Source organism: Magnolia sinica, chromosome 6 (genome assembly GCF_029962835.1).
Source record: "Magnolia sinica isolate HGM2019 chromosome 6, MsV1, whole genome shotgun sequence".
In the NCBI taxonomy this organism is placed as follows: Eukaryota; Viridiplantae; Streptophyta; class Magnoliopsida; order Magnoliales; family Magnoliaceae; genus Magnolia; species Magnolia sinica.
In genome coordinates this window covers 22,470,882-22,492,623 of record NC_080578.1, presented here as the reverse complement: position 1 = coordinate 22,492,623, position 21,742 = coordinate 22,470,882, and the positions used below count along the sequence as shown (strand labels likewise).

At 41.7% G+C, this 21,742-nt stretch overlaps 1 protein-coding gene across 3 annotated transcripts in view; it reads right to left on the bottom strand.

Annotated features, from left to right (window-relative positions):
• LOC131248532 (protein unc-13 homolog) overlaps positions 1-21,241 on the bottom strand; it is a 66,046-nt gene extending 44,805 nt beyond the window's left edge. Inside the window, exons 1-5 of one of the 3 annotated variants that reach the window (XM_058248853.1) lie at positions 20,684-21,241; positions 20,510-20,574; positions 6,685-6,952; positions 6,400-6,466; positions 6,067-6,211 (exon numbers count right to left, since the gene is read on the bottom strand). In XM_058248853.1, coding sequence (XP_058104836.1) covers positions 6,067-6,211; positions 6,400-6,466; positions 6,685-6,952; positions 20,510-20,574; positions 20,684-20,855 — 717 coding nt within the window. In that variant the 5' untranslated portion in view covers positions 20,856-21,241. The remainder of the gene's footprint in view (positions 1-6,066; positions 6,212-6,399; positions 6,467-6,684; positions 6,953-20,509; positions 20,575-20,683) is intronic. The other 2 variants (XM_058248854.1, XM_058248852.1) reach the window with 2 other exon arrangements.
• Between the last annotated feature and the right edge of the window lie 501 nt (positions 21,242-21,742).

Genomic DNA, 21,742 nt, shown 5'->3' with positions numbered 1-21,742 from the left:
TGTAGTTTCTAGTTTTTAGGATTCAAGATTCAAGACTCAAGAGTGTGATCATTTTCAACTTTGAAGAATTAAGAGTCAAGACTCACTTTCAAGACTTTCAAGATTCAACAACTTCCAACTTCCCAGGACTCAAGAGTCGCAGGACTCTCTCTCTCTCTCTCTCTCTCTCTCTCTCTCTCTCTCTCTCTCTCAGTATTTTAAACTATTTACATTATTTAGTACTTAGTAGATGCAAGACAATTAATCACTTGCTCTAAAAGCTTAAACTGTTAGAGTATGGCGAATTAATCCCTTTATGATGGGGATATCACGCGCACGCACGCCGCCCCCATACGCACGTACGCACGAAGGAGGGCCCCACCTCGATCTGGCTCGATAACGACATCCAAGGAGGGCCTCCTGGTTAGAAGACAGAGTTTTGGTTCAAAAGAGTGGGCCCGATATTCAAGTTAAGCTCATCATGGGATCTCATGATCGTGGCCCACTAGTCGGATTAAGTTCATATTTTAGGTTTTGTTTATTTATGTTATTTAGAACATCTTGAACGCTTTAGATTGCTTTGATTAGTTTTTATTTTGGTTTACTTCATCGCCAAGTAATAATTTGCGCACAAGGCGCGAGTTTTGGAGTATAGGGTTTTCTTATAAATAGGCACCCCTTGTAGTTCTTTTAATTCATTGAAGAAATAAAAATTCCTACGTGTTTTTTTCTACTCTCTGAGTTTTGAGTTGTGGAAAAATTCAAGTGAGTGCGAAGCCCTCCCTTTCGAAGGGCTAACTATTGTGGTGCAAAGCCACGCCTATCTCAATCCGTCCCTACCTTCTTCCATCCATATCTCTCACCTTCTACAATCATTTTTGCTTTGAATCCACCATTTTTTGCAACCATTCTTATCCCTACAGCCAGATTCCAAATTCTGGCCCTGCAGGAGGGCTGAAAATTCGACGGAGCACCACGCATAGCCCGTAGCTCAGATCAACCCAAAACTTGAGGGTTTTGGAGTCCATCCCTGACCGAACAGACTCAAGGAGTCGATTTCCAAGTGTGGGACCCCCTCGCACTTGCGTCAAGCCTGGCCCGCTATCTGCACGCAGGGACTGTCGTCCAGTTCAGGTTTTCTTCTTATATCTCCCTCTCATACCTGTTTTTCATAACCCTAACCCTAGATTGCATTATCTTCAATTTGTTTGCCCCTTTTCTTACCCTAAGGTTCCCTGAATTGAAATTGGTGAATCTCTTGGATTAGAGACTGGTTACTGTGCATGTGTGGATGATTTCTATTTCCCTTTGAGCATCATTTGCTCCATAATTTTACTGATCCACTCCTAGCCTGTGTAGGCCTGGACCAGCACAGATTCCCCTTGCTTGAATGTTTGAACTTTTGTGTAGGATGTGGAATTTTTATGTTATTGTTTTTGAATTAGTATGATCTAAGCCTGAAATCTTGCATATCATATTTAAATTTCATGTCCTGCATCACTTTATCTCATAGCCCAGGCCCCACATCTCATGAATTTGGACCTCAGCTGAACCTCCCTTATGGGCTCGTGGGCCCCAAATCACATGGGCCACTCACCCCGAGTGTATCCCTACATCCCACGGGCTATCCCACTCAAGCCCAGTGTGAAATGCCCCTACATTAATCACTCCCGATGAGGAGTCTCGAACATGAGACCTCCCCCGTGGGCCCCAAATCACATGGGTCACCCACCCCGAGTATGTCCCCACATCCCACGGGCTACTCCACTCAAGCCCGGTGTGAAAATGCCCCTGCATTAATCACCCCCAGTGAGGAGTCTCAAACACAAGACCTCCCACTCGGATACTAATTTGATGCGGGACAATTAACCAATTGCTCTAAAACCTCGAACTGTTAAAATATGGCGAATTAATCCCTTTATCTCATAGCCCATGCCCCACATCTCATGGGTTAGGACCTCGGACGAACCCCCCTGGTAAACTCGTGGGCCCCAAATCACATGAGCCGCCCACCCCGAGTGTGTCCCCACATCCCAAGGGCTACCCCACTCGAGCTTGATGTGAAATGCCCCTGCATTATTAGTAGTATTTACTTACTACTTAGTAGTTAGCATTTGCCTATTACTACGTACTAGTTACTACTACATACCTATTTAATTTAGTACTTACTAAGACTAATAGACTTTGGTCTAAATTTTAAATTTCTATTACACATTCATAGTTTCATACGCATACTACTTTCAACTTCTCTATCCTACTAGGCTACTACATAGTGTCATCATGTCTTCTTCTAAATTTTCTACTTTGAAGCCAAAGTCAAATGACCCAGGTTGGAAGTATGGGCATCATCGAAGTGCCGGTGAAAAGTCCCAAGTATTGTGTGACCTATGTGGATTCCTAAGTTCCAGTGGTATTGACCGGCATAAACAACACCTTGTGAGTGGCTTGTGGAGACAAAGGATTCAATCTTTGCCAGTGAGTCCCTTACATGGGCCCAATTTGGAGACTCCGCTTATGGATTGGCACCTGGTGAAGGTTCTCAATCTCAACGGTGGAGAAGAGGAGCTAGAGGTGCGAGCAGTAGCACAAAGCCTATGCCTAGTAGTCGAGGAGAAGACGACGATGATATTGAGATTGAAGAAGTATAAGAAGATGCTCGACCATTAGACATGTATGAGCAACTTGTGCGGACACATGATAAAGAAACAGAAGAAGATGAAGTGTACATTGAAGAAGGAGATGAATCTGACGATGATGATGACGATGGTGATAGTGCCACAGTGGGAGAGGGAACAATGTATATAGTTAGTAGATTAGTAGTTTGCACTCTGTAGATTTTGTTTATCAATAAAAGTATTAAGTTATTACTTTTTATTAATAAGTAGTTATTACTTTTTTGTTATTAATAGCTTAGATACTATAGGTAATATACTTGCTAATATTTACAAATTAGTTTGAAAATTGATGGGAGTAGTGCAGTCTTTATGAGGAAAAAAAAAAAACAGATTTTTCCCAAAATTTCTTATTTTTTTTCATTTTTTTAATGATTTTTTTTAATTTTCCAAAATAAAAAAACATTGTGTAATCGCTTATGCGATTGTGTGATTGCATAAGCAATCACACTGTGTTGATCACATACAATCGCTTAAGCAATTTGCGAACATTGATCATAAGCGACCAGCCAAGCAAACAAATCAAGAGAGAGACTTGGTGGAAAACACAACAACTAGAGATGATATGAGTCATATGACGACCTACCCCAGTCAGCTATGTATGCATCATCTGTCCACATTCCTCCAAGTATGAAATGCCTCCAACAAGCATGCTAAACATATTTAATACCCTGGTTAGCATGCTTTGTCCACGCAGCCTCATATTGCAGGTACCCCTTTGTAATGATTAAAATATCAATAGTATTGGTATCGCACAACAGTGATATGAAACTGGGTTGAAGGTGTCAAATTCCTAGTATCGGTAGCAAAATATTGCAAAGTATTGATGATATATCGATACATTGTGATATTTTGAAAACATCGCCTTCGTAATTTACCCAGAATCGTCAATACATGCAATACGTATCAACAATATCGCACTTGTATCAGCCCTCTTTTCCAAATCGCTCAAAATCATTTTAAAAAACCCATTTTTTTGTGAATTTTTTTTGTTAGGAATCCCTTTCTAAGGGGATTTCAACTATTGCTTTTCATTGTTTGGAGAAAAAGAGGGGGGGGGGGGATGATTTGGGTGGGGAAATCGAGATCAAAGAACGTGTGGTACCAAAAATCTAGTTGTCTAATTAGAATGATTGAATCGTTTTCTCTTGTTTAATTGGAATCAATGGAACGAAGTTAGTAATCCATGATTTTGCATGTTTTCTATGCTCATTCATAAATTTTGACCTTTGATTTTCAAATTTGGGGAAAATGGGAGAATTTGGGAAAACTCCAAAATTCCTCCAATTTCAATCATTTAGCTTGCAATTAGAGTGTAGAAAAATCACATCAGGGTCCTTTGAGGCTAATCTATAGATTGATTGAACTTTTTGGAAGTTTTGAGACATTATTTTTAATTAAAATTTTCAAAAAATATTTAAAAATATTTTAAAAATTAGATTGAGCAGATGTTATTTATGCCTAATATTTATGTATTTATGAGTGTATACTGATTTAACATCAGCCACATCCATTTATTTATTTCTTAAAATTTATAAAAACAATTAAAAATATTTTTTAAATAAATGCACTATATATTATAGAATATTAGTATTTTTATTTATTATTTTAAATAAAATTATTTCTGTCAGACAGCGCATAACTTATGAGCCCACACAAAGGAAACTTATTATGTGCACTTGTTTTCGGTGATCCTTTTGAGTACTAAGTTGGTAATAATGTCTATTCTAAGATATACCTTGATGTCTCATTGAAAAAATCAACAAATTTCCCAATGTTTCCCAAAAACAACAATAAATTATGTGATATTTCCCGTGCAATACTAATATGTTTCTATAACCCAAAAGTGCAATATATACATCAATACCGATACTTAAATCACTGCTTCTATGTACCCCTCTGAAGCTTGATCAGTAGAAACTATTGGAGTGGTAAAGTCCCTTGATATGCATTGAAACACCACACTCTGACAGCTTAAGCTTTTAGAGTAAATGGTTGGATTCAAGAGACCCTATGCCAAGAGATGAGGGCCCTTTGTCAGCCATAGGAGAGTCCAAGAGAGATAAACCTATGCCAAGAGAGACCCTATGCCAAGAAGGATTGATTCAAACAACTCAATCTCACTCAATCCTTAAGCTATCAGAGTGTGGTGTATCAATGTATATCAGGGGACTTTACCACTCCAATAGAAACAAGCAAATGAGGTGCCTTCTTTGAATCCCTAAGGACGTAGCTGTACATCCTCTAATGACCCCTTGAGTTAATATCGGTTGAAGATGCCATGTAAGCCAGACTGCAGCAATGACCCCTAGTGGAGATGAACTGGCAGGTCTATATATGAGAGACGACTAAACCTCATAACTGTATGACCTCTACTGAATGACCAACCTGTTACCAGTTAAACACATGCCTATGCCAAAGCATGATGATGATCTCTGTAGCGGGGTAAACTGGTGGGTTATATATGGAAAACTATGCCTAAATGTGAGGATGGGCCCCCTATCAAGAGGTTTACCGATTGAAATGTCCCTTTATAAAAAGGACTTCTTCACCTAACTCCCCAACCCACAATCTCTTAGAAATGTATGACTATCCAAAACGTATTTGTGTTTATGTTTGTAAGAATATAGATATGATTGAGTTTCGGAAGTATATAGCCTTGAAGATTAAAGAGGAGACACAAGACTAAACTACCATTCATACAATCACAAATAACCAATATATCCACCATGTTATTGATCTCCCTCACAGAAAGAATGCCAGAAATAGGCCACTGATTTTTTTTTTTTTTTTAAGGTAACACTACTAAGGATTGAACCTTGGATCACTCACACACACTACACTGTCTCTACCAGTTCATCTAACGAGTGGGAGACAGAAATAGGCCACTGATACTTCTTCAAATGGATAAATCCTACGCAAGGTGTTCCAAAACGGTAATGGTTGCCGTAATGGCCACCACCGTTGCCGTTATGACACGGGCCATATCGGCCGTTACGGCTGTTTTTTATTTTTTGAAAAATGTTGTAACTGGACTGTTACGGTCCGTTACGGGACCATTACAGGACCGTTACGGCCCGTTTTTCTGTAACAGTCATTACGGTCGTTTCAACCCCGTAACGCATAACGGTTATGACCATTACCGTTACGTTACGGTCATTACGTAACCAATTTTGAATACCTTGATCCTAAGTGAAAGCAAAATGCTTAAAAAGTTATGCCTTTGCCAAATTATGGTTTCCATCTTTCAATTCCATCCTTTATCATATACAATTACTTGGTATCTCCAAAAGACCAAAGCACAAAAAAAGATGTTCACTGAACAATAAATTATTTTGCAGTAACAATTAAAACTGCAGGTAACCAGCAAATTCATGGAGAGAATTGCACACAATTAAATACAAACACAACTTGCCTCCATCTGAATGCGAATTGTATCAAGCAGGTCAGAGTGGCTAGCATCTGAAAGTGATTGAGAATTATCCTTTTTACTTCTCCGCCTCGTTAGAAATTTAGATTTCTTTTCCTTCTTCTTGTCTTCAAAGGAATGAATTTGAACCCTAGTTATGGAGAGACAAGGGGATGAGAGGAGATGGAAAGTCAACAGTTTCAATCACTTCAAGATATAAATGTTACTTTGGAAAAAGTCTTGGTGAGAGAGAGAGAGAGAGAGAGAGAGGTCATAAAATCAACAGTTTCAATCACCACAAGATATAAATATTACTTTGGAGAGAGAGAGAGATCCTACCCAGAGAAAGCCACAGAAGCAAGCAATACTTCATAAGCTGTTTCTCGGACATCATCATCAGAAAGCCCTTCAAAGTCCCTAAAACTATGGATTAGTTACAAGAAAAATCAAATTGCAGAGCTCCACCAAATAATGTGCAATTAAGAGAAATAGAAAGAAACAATTAGAGGAAAAATAAGAAAATTGCACCATCTTGAGTAAATAAGCATATAAAGTAATCTGACCTGTAATTTTGATACATTGTAGAAACTATGAAAAAGATGATAAATCTAAACCCAACGATACCTGTCCCCAGGGTAGGTAAGCCTAATGAGAGAATATTTGCATCGCTCATGGGTTGACAAGATTTAGCTGTTTCAGCCATATGTCTGACTGCATCTGCATGCCCAAAACTTGCAATTTCCTCTGCAATTAAAGGATCCACTTTGCTTGATGAATGTGATGAAAGATTAGTAATTGGTTTATCTGGAACCTGAGGAGGCATGCGTTGTGGAGGTGACCCAGACAATGGTTCTGATAGAAGAAAGTATGAGCTACCTGATTGAGAATTTATCTGCATAAAGGAGCATGTTATATTGTTAAATTTCAAACGGTTGGAACTCGGAAATGATAAAAAGCTCTTATTTGAAGTACATTCTGGAGTAATGCGCGCGCGCGCGCATGTACACACACACACACCTGCGCACCTTTGCACACATGTCATGGGCGTCTAATCTGAACAGTCCATGTGATGCGGCATCCCATGAAACCCAATGGGACCAATTTTCACCCTGATCTAAAACTCTGGTGGGCCATAGCAAAGAGAGATGCAAATCAAGGGAGGAAACTGTTTTCTTTTTTCATGGCCCACCAAAGTTTTGGATTGAAGTAAAAGTTGGGCCCCAGGGGTTTCATGGGGTGCTGCATCACGTGGACCGTTCAGATTTTGGACTCACATCATGTATGATGAGTTCTCAAAAAGTATGCACGAGTTCCATGAGAACTAGTGCGCAGCTGAGCATTCGGCTATATATATATATATATATATATATATATATATATATATATATATATATATATATATATATATATGTATGTATGTATATTCTGATTTTGTGAAAATATGTGTCTAATGCCCTAGTTATTTAAATTGCAGCGACTAGTTCAATGAAGTGCACTGCAATTTCCTCAATTAGTAACCACAATGGTAGACTGTTATCCAAATCACAACTATGTCATGTTCAAGTTGCACTTGAAAGAAACTTAAATTCAATTTGAAGGCAACTTCCTCGTAATGAGTACCAAGGAAGGTTATTGCTATGCAGTTATTTCCTCTCTCTGACCAATTATTGCATACAATTCAATACTACATCCAAACACAACATTAAAGGTCGTTTCATATGTCAGATTCCACAGTGTTAAGCCCATAAGCAAGGAATACAATATTAGAAGTAAAAGTTGCATAACACAACCCATGCATATATGGAATTAACTTATGAATATATAAGGGTGTTAACTGTCAACAGTCTGTGCCAGCCCATTGGATCTTTGGGCCTAGCCCACCATGTCTGTCAAGTCTGAAAGTTATGGCCCGATTAGTAAAATGGCCGTGGTCAGGTCAAGCTCATTGCTCCTTCGGATCTAGTAGGATCAGGTTGGTCCCAGCCATGATAATAATGTGAATTAGCCACTAATACACATGTAGAAATTTCTTAATGGGCTGGGTTTGTGCATGACAGATTTTTAATTATGCCATGCCGGGGTAAGCACAGGCTCAGACTTTATGTTTTCATCTCATGGGTGGGCTGGCGCGGACCTGGCCAAGGCCCGGCCCATTGAAATCCCTGAGGTAAGGACCTGTTTGGCATTGCTTAATTAAATGCTTTTGAGCGATTATAATTTTGGATTTTTTTTATTTTTTTATTTTGGTGTTATTAAAGGGAATGCTTTCTTGTGAATTGAAGATGTTTCCCAAAAGTGTTTTTGCACTAAGCAAGCATACCCCTCATTTGAGGGGGTGAAACACATGTAAGAGATACGAGCCATTCATCTGGTAGGATGCACATAGCATATACCAAAAACCAGGGAAACACAGTCATCAAGTGAGCCACACATGTACATTGAAGCTGGATAGTTGGACTTTAATCTGGTTGCCCATATTTCTCATACAGGTTTGACCTGCCTGACTATCAATGAACCAGCATTATATTTGGTCCATGACATGTTCACAATGTCCCCTACCTGATGAATTGCCCAGATATATGAGTGTTGTATGCATGAATCTCTAACACCATAAGGATCACTTAATGAATCACGACCCTCAGATAACTCATGTAGCCTGTTTCATAGACGGGCTTTCTAGAATACACCCTAATGTATTACAATAGGATACAACAGGACTTTTAGCCATTGGATTGGGTTGTTTTCAATGACCCAAACCATTTATATGATGGGTAGCACCATAGATGGGGTATATACCCAAAAGAATTCTCAGATTGAAATAGGTCAACCCTTAATCATTTAGAGGTTAAGGGCACCGTCCATATTCAAATGAAAAGAGACAATGATCAAAGGCTTGAAATACACTAACACAAGAGTTATTATTTTTGAACTATCCCCCATGCTACATGCGGCCCACCATACAAATGATTTGGATCATTGAAAGATGACCCACGTTGGAAGGCTAATGTGAGACCCATATCCTAGCCCGTACCGTTCCATAGGCTTCCGCAGTCCTCCCGATTGAATTCCAGCGATCCTTGATCTGTAATCGGCATTTGCGCACGACCCTGAGTCGCATCCTATCAATTTGAGTCGGCTCGACCCAAGACTTGTATCCTTGCGACTGCGTCGTTGCCACAGTTCCGACGCCGCGTCTCGTACACTGAGGCGATACCCGGGCCAGAAGATGTGGGCCCGCGTTCATTCCGAAGAAACGCCGCGTGTTGCGAATTCCGAGAGAATCTCTACAACATGTCTCATCAATCAATCAATCAAGTACACACCCTATCTCAAGTACATCACCCATGCCACCTCACCCCCTCACAAGTCAACTCTCTTTCTCCCCACCCATACCTCCTTTACACAAATTTCAACCCAACCCGTGCTTTCCCTTTCCCATCCCTTACAACAACCATTCCATCCATCCCTTTTCATCCATCATTTCTCTCTCTCTCTCTCTCTCTCTCTCTCTCTCTCTCTCTCTCTCTCTCTTCACTCTCCAACCCCAAGAGAAACACCCAAACGTCCAAGATCTCCAAGCCTTCCCAAAACAACAAGTGTGGCCCACTTTCCCACCCTCTCATCTCCCATCTCAACCATTCATTCTTCATCAACCTCCATCAAAATTGAAGGCAAGGAGCATAGGAGTCCAAGGAGCTAAAGAAGGAGGCCAAATGTGGGTGATCCACCATTGATTTCGATTTCTAAGGGCCCACTCATTGTGGGACCCACTTGATGTATGCATTGTATTAGGGAGGGCCCAATAGTAACGGGGTCCCTCCCCTTCTCGTTTCTCTCTCTCTCTCTCTCTCTCTCTCTCTCTCTCTCTCTCTCTCTCTCTCTCTCATGGATAATGTGTATGTGTGTGGCCCACCATGAAGTATGTACTTTATCCATGCCGTCCACCGAGTGGCCCACATGGCAATCCATTTGGACGGGCCCGAATGAAGGAAAACACAAGTATCAGTTTGATCCGGAGATGATGTGGGCCACACGTGTGGACCCCACCATGATGTATGTCTCTATATTGACGTCAGCAGGGAGTGGGGACCACTCCATACATACTGCACGTGTGGAGATGGGCCCACAACGGTGCAAGCACCAACCATCCAACCGTTCATCAAGCGTCCAAAGAGTCTGGACGCTGGCACCTCTCACACCCTCCCACACGCACACATATATATAATATATAAGATATATATTATATTATATTATATTATAAATTAGTTGTTATGGTGGGCCACTCCCACGTGGTACCCACCATACCTACAGTAGCTATATAAGCAGTTGTATTCACGTCAACTGCTCTGACGAGAGGAGAGATCCTCACCATCCAGAGGTTTGGACGTTGGGACACACCGTGATGTATAGTTTCATCCACACCATCCCTGGTTGGGATGGTGGATTCACACCATGATGCATGTGTTGTATCCCTACCGTCCATCTATTTATGTGGGGCCACCCTATGGACGTATTTCATCCACACCGTTCATCCTTTTGGCGACTCATCTCGGGTTTGAGACAAAATAAGACAGATCCTGTTATTAGGTGGACCATACTACAGCGAACAGTGGAGTTGAACGTCTACCATTGAAACCCCTTTTGGGATTATAGAAGTTTTGAATCAATATAATATTTGCTTTTCCCTCCCTGTTCAGGTCCTTGTGACCTTATGAACAGACTGGATGGAAAATAAATACTATGGTGGGGCCCACTGGAATTCAACAGTGGAAATCATTATCACCACTACCATTTGTGGTATGGTCCAGATGATCCTTGGGATATGATTCATTTTGTGATAATGCTCTAAAATGATCTCTAGCTATAGATGAATGGTGTGGTTGGTTTGGGCCCATTTAATTCGGCCCATTTGTATCAGCCCATGCGATTCTGCTCATTTCATACGGCCCATTTGATTCGGCCCATTTGATATGGCCCATTTGATGTATTTGGGGCCCTTGAGTGAGGCCCCATGATGATGTATATTAGGCCCTTGTGTGAGGCCGTGGGCCACTCCTTGGGAGCAATGTTGGTTAAATGTCCACATTAATGGGCAGTGATGGTTAAATGTTCACATTGTGACCTTCCCTTAAGCCTGGTTAAGCCCATTCTCATCATTTTCTAGTGGGTTAACCCAAACGAATGAGCCCCATTGATATTGCTTGGACCATCATCAGCCGTCCATCTATGGACCCCGCCTTGCGTCGAGATCAATTACTTGTCGAGGCCGATTCTGATTGTCGAGGCCGATTCCGATTGTCGAGGCCGATTCCCATTGTCAAGGTTGATTCCGATTGTCGAGGCCAATTGTCGAGGCCGATTCCGATTGTCGAGGCCGATTATCGAGGCCGATTCCGATTGTCGAGGCCAATTCCGATTATCGAGGCCGATTCCGGTTGTCGAGGCTGATTCCGATTGTCGAGGCTGATTCCGATTATCAAAGTCGATTCCAATTATCGAGGACGATTGTAGAGGCCGATTATCGATGCCGCTTGTTGATACCGATTATGAGTATGTGACAGCATAGCATTATGATACATGCCCATACGCATTATCTGCATGTTTGTTATGAGATGTGGTTAACCATTGCATATGTCATTGGGCAGGTTGTTATGAGACTCCTGATATGCGGAGATTGTCTCACATGAACGCACGGTATGCGCAGGATTGATGCATGACTGGATTGTATGACTCATGCATCTTACATTGTGTTGTGATTACTGTCTGCCCTAGCGACATCAGGGTCGTAGCCTCCATAGGCATATCGTGGATGACCAGATGGGACACCGGAAATATGTTATTAGCATCGGGCTGTCATAGATGGCCCTGGGTGAAAATCCTTAAACCTCCGAGACTAAAAGACGCCCCAACATCGAGATCGAGTGGATATATGAGCGCCCGAGTGCCGAATACCATTAGGCCGCGTCTCCCACTGTGTCGTGGTCGGTTGGGAAGGGGCGTAGCCTTACCCGCCGAAGGGTAAGGGGCATAGATAGGCTGAGTTTGACCAGCTCATGATTTGGTCTGCTATTGACGTGCCGGGTAGATATTGGCTGACTACTGGCCAGGTGGATAGTGAGGTCTCTTCCACTTGCATAGTTACATGTCCAGTGGGCGGCGATTGCATGTAGAGTGTACTAGACCCCGGTGATGATCCCAAAGATGTACAATACTGATTTGTAGAGCAGGAATTGCATACTCATTCATTCATTCATTCATTCACTATCCACTCGGGCTGGTGGTGCGCAACTATTTGTTACGTGTGCCTTCGCAACGGCAAGGATTTCTATTGGGGCGCACAACTAACCAGAGATCAGGAGTTTACCACATTGAGTCTGACTATCCAAATTAGGTATGAGACTGGTTTGGATAGAAGTCCCTTATGATGGACCTCATAGCCTGCGATACTACGTACTATCATCCCGACTTCACACTCCAGCATGGTCATTCCATTCGCACCGCATATTGCATTACATCTGCGGCATATGACATTTTGAGTTACTGTGTTTCTGCATTTATATGGTCTAGATACGGCTGACGGTATTCGTGAACTCATCAGGAATTGTATATTGCATTGCATCCTCGGCATCTGATATTTAGCTCTCTATGATTCCGCATTTACATAATCGATCTGCATTGCGTACTCTGATATTCTTTTACTCATGGACTTGTCAGTATTTCCGCTTACTCTGATATCGTATGATTCATGATCTTACCAGTATTTCCGATATTGTATGATTATGGCATTGTATTGAATACTTGGCACTTACCTTGTGCACACACTTACACCACCCTCTAAGCTTTCTATAAGCTTATGCACAATAGATGCGTGCAAGTGATGTTAGGTTGCAGCAGCGTGGAGCTTGGAGCATGTAGCTAACTTCTGGAGCTTTGATTTTGACATATGTATTTCCCTTTCAGCATTGTATTCAAATGTTTATATTAGTGGTTATGTGATGATGATGTTGCCTTTGTGATTTGGGTAAACTTGTGGTTATGCTTATTACGAGTAAATGTACATTGAAAAATCTTCTTTATAGGATCCCAGGATCAGAATCTGGCGTATGGACGCTAGGAGTCGAGAATGGAGTACTACGGAGGCTGTTGGCATCGGATTCGGCGATCGGGAATTTTGTAAGCCCGGTTTCCCAGTTTGGGGTGTGACAGCTAAAGTCCCAATGTATCATACTGCAATACACTTGGATGTATTCTAGCAAACCTCTTTAGCAGGATTTCCCAAATCCAATGCCACATATAATGTTGCAAGAGGTTTACTAGGGGTTTACCAAGCCCACGCATGTATAAGGCATGCCTTCTACACCACATGACATTTTCCACTTTGGCAGATGATGCAGTAACAAAGCTGTCCATCAGGTTGTTCCCATAGTCAAGAAGTACTCACGAGATATCAGGTAGGCCATGATGTTGGAAACAAGTATATGGATTAAACTAAGAAATTGTTTCAAGAAACTGTCAAGATGTTCTCACCCAAAAAGAATTGCTTTTTTTTTTCCATGTATGTTTAACAAAATTGTCAATAAACAATTTGAAAGAATATTTTATTGTGAATCAATTATACACCTCCCAGAAGCAACACCAAATGGGCCCTAAGTGAAACTCAGACAATGAAACAAAAACATTAAAAGAAAATAAAGAGACCCAGCGAGCATCTTCTTAGCCCAACAAACTATAAATGTGTGGCCCGACATTTGTATGGTGGGCACCAAAGTGAGATAGCCTCAAAATCCTCCTTATTAGATGATCCTAATTGTTGGATTTGGTCCCTGTTGGATGCATAGTTTGTTGAATGCCCATATTAATTTGAACAGTAGGATCATCTGAAAGGGTAGATACATAACAAGGCCTAATCCCCCTTTTTTTAGAGGCATCAACAATTTTATTTAGAAGCGGCAAAAGTGAACAAATAATACAACCACCAACAACAAAAATCAGAAAAGGAAACCACCCATAGAACAAATAATACCCAAACCCTCGTTTCTAAAACATCATCCATTCTGGGCTCCCCACAAAGCCCAAGAGATGGCCATTATGAGTAATCTCCAAATAGCCTTCCCGGATTTACCGACGTCTACACTGTGCCATGCCCAAATCAACTCGCTTACAAACTTTGGCATTGCCAATCAACATGCATGACACAGAAGAAGTGGTTCCAAACACTGCGAACAAAGAAACAATGAATGAAAAGATGATCGATTAACTCCCCACTTGCCCAGCACATTAGGCAAATGTTCGCGAGGACAAGGGATCTCCTTCGCAAACTATCCACCATGAGACAAAAACTGCCACCCGAGGGGGAGCTCCGTAGAACCAAAAGTGGAATGGGTGGGGCCGAGCCTCTGAGCTCAACTCAAAGAAGGGCTTAACCAAGAACTTCCCCGAACAATGTCCCGAGCAATATATCGAGTCCTCTTCAAGAACCGCAAGCCGAACGTTGTTTAGGAGGTTCAAAAGTTCAGCAGCCTCATCAATCTCGCCTACCAACAAGTTCCTTCGGCGGGGAGGGGACCAAACATCCGATCCCTCAACAATGGAAAAGCAATCCGCCACAAGAACAAATCTATTAGGAGCGAGGCGGGCAGTCCTCGGGAAGAGATGTTGAAGCGTGTGGCCGCCACACCAAGGGTCAATCCAAAAACTTATACGAGTATTGTTGCCAAGCCTGAAGGAAATCCCACGCTAGCCAAATGTTCAGTATTCACCACCGCTTTCAAAACCGTCGACGCCCTATAAAGTGAAGAATTCCTCACAAACCATCCACCCTACTGCGTGCCATACTTGCTCGCCTTCACCTATCTCCAAATCCTTCCTTCACCCCAAAACGCCATATCCATTTCCTAAGAAGGGCTATATTCATATCACCCAAAGGCTTTAGCACCCCCTTTTCCCATCTAAGAAGATGAAACTTCCCTCTATCACTAGCGCCATTCCATAAGAAGTTCCTTCTCAATTTATCCAACTTGTCCGGGACCAACTTGGGCCATTTGAACAGGGAGAAGAAGTAAATGGGCATATTAGAGAATGTCATCTTTAAGAGAATCACCCGACCTCCCATAGAAAAATAACGACACTCCCACGAGGCCAACTTCCTCTTGATTCTTTCAATCACCCTACCCTAGCTCGTCCCCACCAATGCTCACTCCAAGCATTTCAAATTTACCCATATAAATCTTCAAACCCGAGAGAGCTTCAAAGAAAACCAGAATTTTCCAGACGTTATCCACCGAGTCCTCCTTAACTTCAGAAAAGAGAAGCGTGTCATCCACATAATGAAGGTGGGAAATCTGCCAACTGTACACTGGAATATCAAATCCTCTAAACAACTCATTTGCAACACCTTTGGAAAGCATGTTGCTAAGGGCCTCCCCCCCACTACCACAAATAAGTACAACAATAGTAGATCTCCCTACATCAAGTGTCTAGAAGCTTCTTTTTTTTCTTCTTTTTTTCTTCTTCTTCTTCTTCTTCTTCTTCTTCTTCTTCTTCTTTTGAAGAGTAGGCATCTAAAAGCTTGAAGAAACGTTTCGGCGAACCATTGGCTAAAATGGAGAATGACGAGGATTCAACACATGCCCTAATCCACCCCCTCCATTTCTTACCAAAGCCCAACCAATCAAGCATGTAGTCTAAAAAATCCCGATTTACATGATCATACACATTTTCAATATCTAATTTATAGATTAATCATGTTTTCCTATCTTTGTATCTTGATTCAATACATTCACAAGCCACTAAGGTGCTATCCAGGATCCACCTACCTGTAGCAAAAGCCCCTTGATTCTTGGAAATAATACTAGAAAGAGCTGCCCTAAACCTGGATGTAAGATTCTTATCCAAAATCTTGTGGGGGTTCTCAATTAAACTAATCGGCCTGAAGTCCTTCAATTGTTCTACCCCTTATACTTTGGGGATAAGAGCAATAAATGAGGCTCCTAACTCATAAGATAGGCAACTCATTTCCTAGAACTCTGCAACAAAGTTCATAATGTCCTTCTTAACAATATGTTAGAAATTCTGAAAGAACAGAATTGGGAATCTGTGGGCCTGGGGCCTTGTCCCCACACATCGAGCCAATAGTCGCTTTCACCTCTTCTTCAATGAATGGCTTCTCCAGCTCAGTTGCAACTTGCATCCTCTGGACATATGATGTTGAAGTCTAAGTTGTCCAACCTCGGCCTTATCCATTGCTCTTTAAACAGTAAGGTCTTATAGAAGGAGACAATTGTATCAGAAATCTTTTCTTTCTCCAATGTAGGAGCTCTGTCAACCATGAGAGTTGAAATCTTGTTAATGCGAGCCCGTGGGCTAGCAATGCTATGGAAAAAAAAAAATGTATATTTTTATCTCCTTCCAGTCATACTGCACTCGATCTCTGACGCCATTTAATTTCCTCCTTCTTGGCTTGTTTCACAAATACGAGGGAAAGATCTGCCCTTTTTTTTTCTTTTTTTTTTTTCATCCTTGGAGAATAGCCTATCACGCTCTTCTAGCAAATCAAGATCGTGAATTTGTTCCGCCATTTTGTCAAATTCCTCTTCCCTTCTACCTAAGACATCTTCCTTCCACACTCTGAGCTTCTCTTTCAACGTCTTTAGCTTTCTAAAAATTCTAAACTCGGCATAACCACCAACCATTGAGGACTACCACTCCACCACTAGCTACTCAAACCCTTCAACTTCCAACGTTTGGGACCCCAATTTTCTTCAGTGACTTCAAGGACAATGGGGTAGTGATTTGATGCCCCCCCCCCCCCAAAGACGAATGTGACATCATGGCTTCCGAGTTCCAACCTAGCAAAAAAATCTGACCATAGAAGTGGCCACCCGTCCCCCATTAAGCTTTTCGTAGGAGAAATGGATGACATTAAAGTCCCCACCTATACACCAGGGAACTGACCACATCTAACACCATCAGGTTCTGCCCAGACCTGATCCTGCATAATTTTTTCCATAAGGACCATACACATCAGATAACACCCACTAGAATCCTGATGAAGGATCACGCAACAAGACAGAAAGAGAGAAAAATCCAGAGAAAACTTCTAACTTTTTCCAAACGTTAGATTTCCAAGCAACCAAGATACACCCAACTGCCCTTGAAGCATTGAGAAAGACCTAGTCAACATTACTAATACATCAAATAGATTTTTTTTAATGACGATAGGGTGTCCCCGCCCCTTTTTAAGCTGAGAATATTCCCTGCGGATGCACGCAAATAGAATTTATTGTACCTTTATCCACTAATTGCAGTTTGGTTTCTTAGATTGCAATAATGTCAGCCTTCGTCTTCATACACAACTTCTTGAACTAAGCTCTCTTGATGCTACACCCCCCAATCCATGACCATTCCAAGACAAAAGATCATCAGTCACATCCTTTTCCCGGTCTTGCCCTTTTCAATCCACTTCCTTTTACTTGCAAATTCGTAATTAATGGAGCACTCCAAATTCACTAGCTCTCTCCAACCGTTGGGAGGCTTCCTGGGCTTCAACTTCTGGTGAGATTGTCGTCATTATATAGCCTTGTCTTGCACAAATTGGTAGAAATCATATAAATTCTCATCTCGCGTTCCGTAAGACGTAGCCACCAAACCCCCCACTCTAATCAGGATGTCTCTAGTCCACTGAAATTGATCCACTGTGATCATCCCCTTGCTTGTCCGATCCTCAAAACTAGCCTTGAGCCTTCCCCCATAGTACAGACAGACAGATGTCGAGTCTTCTCTAACCTTCTTTGTGCACAGAGGAGTGACCATGATAGCTTCCTCCAAAGGATCCTCTTCCTACGGCCACACCTCCACCAACATCCCTACAGCTTCTGAGTCGTATGTCCCGTAGCTCCACATCCGCTTCAATTCTTACACCTTTTGTTCCTTTCGAGTCAAGGATAGATCTATCTTTGAATTGGTCTTGGACACTACCCTCCCTATGAAAGGGAAGGCCCACCCCATGATGGGCCCTACACTAAAAGAGACCCTTGCGAGTGCTAAAGAAATGAATTCACGAAGGGGTCATTTAGATGTTTGTAAGTTGGATTAGTTGTAAGTGCCTTACAAGTAAGCCACTTACAGGTATTGTTTGAGGGGGAAACTTCACTTATAACTAGGTTACAACTTACAACCTGTAAGTCACTTACAGGAAAAACTTACAAGCAAGTTACATGGGAGGGTGGGATTTCACTTACCTGTAAGTTAGTTAGGAGCTCTCTTATAACTAAGTTGCAATCTGTAAGTCACTTGCAGGAAAAACTTTCAGCAAGTTACATGGGGAAGGAATGGGATTTCACTTGCCTATAAGTTACAGGCTCTCTCCCCAGTTACCTCTGCCAAAATCGTCCATATCTCCGACCAGCCTCTCCTCTCTCCATATTTCCCAACCTGTCACAATGCAAGGTTCGCTTCTCCCTTCTCCTCTTTGTTTCTTTGTTTCTTTCTTTCTTTCTTTCTTTCATTTTTTACCATCAAGAAAAGGGGGAGCAAAGGTACAATTGTGTCAAGAAAATGGAGATGGGATTAGCAACCCAAAGCTTTGTCGAGCCCACTGTGATGCATGTCTTATATGATATGTCCACTTTGTTCATCTGTTTCGATGGCTCATTTTAGGATATGACCCCGAAAATGACTACATGAGGTAGATCCAAATCTCAAGCGGACCACACCACAAGTAACAGTGGGGACTGAATGCCCACCATTAAAAACTTTTTTGGGGCCACATAAGCTTTGGAACAAGCTAATCTTTGCATTTTACCTTCAACAGGTCAATGTAACCTTATGAACGGGCTGGATGAAAAATGAACAACATGATGGGCCCTAGGAAAGTTTCAATGGTGGGCATCATTTTCCCCATCCTTTCATGTGGTGTGGTCCACTTGAGATTTGGATATGCCTCACGTTTGGGTTGGTGAAACAGATGAATGGCGTAGACATAATACATACATCATGGTGAGGCCTACTGTCGATCCTAAAAATCATTCCAGCCCATTAATCATGTCGGGCATGAGTGTACCTCGAATGTAGATTGTTGGTCATCATTTTCTTTCTTAACCGTTTTTTCTTGCATATGTGACTCACTTGATGAATGGAACAGTGATCCCCACCTGATAGATGATTTTCCAAACGTCCCCTATCCATTATAGATAAAAGCTCTAAAAATCATTGACCTTTTTTTTTTTTAGATCTATTACATGGTAATGCTTGTAAGAGAATTAAAATAAATAAAAGTTGTAGTTGACTAGCAAAGGTGGCACCCACCAAATGTCGGTAATCAGAATAATCATTATAGTAGGCCAAAGTAAATAATTGGATGACAAGGATCATCCAAGGGTATATGTTTAGCATTTCTCATCCATGACATGGCCCAATAAACTCAAAATGTGGGCCCCAAATGTATGGTATGTTGGGCTGAGCAATCGCTTGAATGTAGATTGTACTTCTTTATGGGCCCTACAACTATGTGTACGGTGGATTTGTTGTTATTTTTAATTTTGTCATTGCTTATATTAAGTAAATGCTCCAAATTACAAGTATTTTGAATTTGTGGGCACACTTTGTGGCCTAGATGATTGATTTAGCCTAGGAATCAGCGCAAAGATTCACCTAGATGGGCTGAACCCAATGACGTATTTTATGCCCAGCTTTTTCATGTGGTTTTAAGATTTTGGAGCAATTCCCTACTCTAAGTTCTATTTGTTGGACATAGGCCTGTGGGGCCCACTGGTGTGCAATCACTAGTGGGTGGGTCCCATGTTTTTAGGTCTCTTCCGGCCTCTTCCTTTAGTTAGATTTCAAATTCAACTTTGAATTTGATTTTAGATGGGAGATAGGGATATGACCAGATAATCTGGTCTCATCCAAACTCTCAACCCTCCCTACAAAAAGGATGAGACTCTCTCGTAAAATCAATAAGAAATACCGAGAGTAAAAGGAGAGGAAGCAGTAATTTGTCCATATGGCTTGTCCTTGGGACGATCTAATCCATAGATCGTGATCCGGGGCCATCTATACCGTTGAATCAGAGGGGTGGATAGTCTCATCTGCTCCAGTAGTAAATAGGCGGGCCGCTGGATCTGGAGCATTAATCTTTGGCTTCGTGAGGGTTCCATATTGTGTAGACCGTCAGATCTTGAGGGCTCACACTTCCGCACTTCCTAACACTATTTGGTGGGACTATACGGCTACTTTCCTGTAACTTACCCACACACAAGAAGAAAACTATTTACCAGTAGAAGAAGAAAACTATTTACCATTAAAAGACTTACAACTTACATCCAAATAGGCAGCATGTCAACTTAAAAACTTATAGGCATCCAAATGACCCCGGATAGACAATCAAAGAGATAAAATAGTAACAATATGATACTAAAACAACATCAATCCCTGCTTGATATTTCCTTACCATCGTCGGATAATCATGTTCATAATAGTACTTTTTAGTAGCTTCTGAAAGATCGAGAATCCCACCTGAAACAACAACAAGGCATCAGTTAACCCACAATCAAAGCCCTCCCAATCCTTCACAGGAAAGAAGAAGAAGAAATGAATTTTTAAAACTAAAACCAAATCTCAATACCATGATTCGCGCATTCCAGTATGGAATCAACGCTGACGGCATCCAAATCGATGTCGCGTAAGCTAATAGCGCCTTGAGGTGTTTGAATTTCTCTGATTAAACCGACAGACAGGATGAAATCAAGGAGCTTGCGGCGGTCACTGCGATACTTGTGTAGAAGAAGATTCTCCATCTGCACCCGAGAAGCACAAGACCCGTAGGACTTACATAAAGATTTCGCGTGTGAGTCTGTCGTCGTTTCACAATCGATCTAGTTGGAATTTAGCAGGAGTTGAGAAAATTACAAAAACGGGTTCTTCTTTTGGGATGGTGTATGATTTTGTAAATAAAAATAGACAGGAAATGGTTTAGAGAGAGAGAGAGAGGGGAGCGGAAGAAGGGGGGGAAGGCGGAAGGAGAAACAAGCCGTAGTCCAAAAGCGCGAAATGAGTAAGAGCATCGGTCTTTATTCGCTCGCGTGAGATGAACGGGATCTTCTCCGGACACATGCTAGTATGAAACTCACGTGCGAGATCTGCGCCAGTCCTGAGGTAGAAAATGGTCAGGTCGGTATACTCGACGGGAAGGTTGTTGATGTACGTTGAATATGGACCCGTTGTCTTTATTTAAATGCGTATTTTACTTGAACAATGTTTAGCCCGATGGGGGAGTGGAGCAGTCGATTTTTGATGGATCATCTATACAGTGTGTAATGATGAATGAACGATATGGATCTTTCACACGTATAACAAATTGGGAGATGTTCCTCGAAGCCCCCATCAATGTCACGCGAGCGTAAATTAGGGCAAATTCGCGCGTGTTTCACCGGCCTCAACGAATCCGATTCCATTCTTTTGTTTTTTTTTTTTTTTTTTTAATTACATGCACGAGCGCGCATATTTGTACCAGAACGGCTAAACAACGTGAGGGGGTCCAAGGCCGAGTGTAGTGTCAGTCGGGCATCGTGTCGGACAAGTAAGACCCATGCTTCAGTGATCTATACTGTTCGATGGACCTTCTCCTAAAGATCTTCCAGACTGCAAGACTCTTATCCATCCACTCTTTGGCCCTGATCGTGGA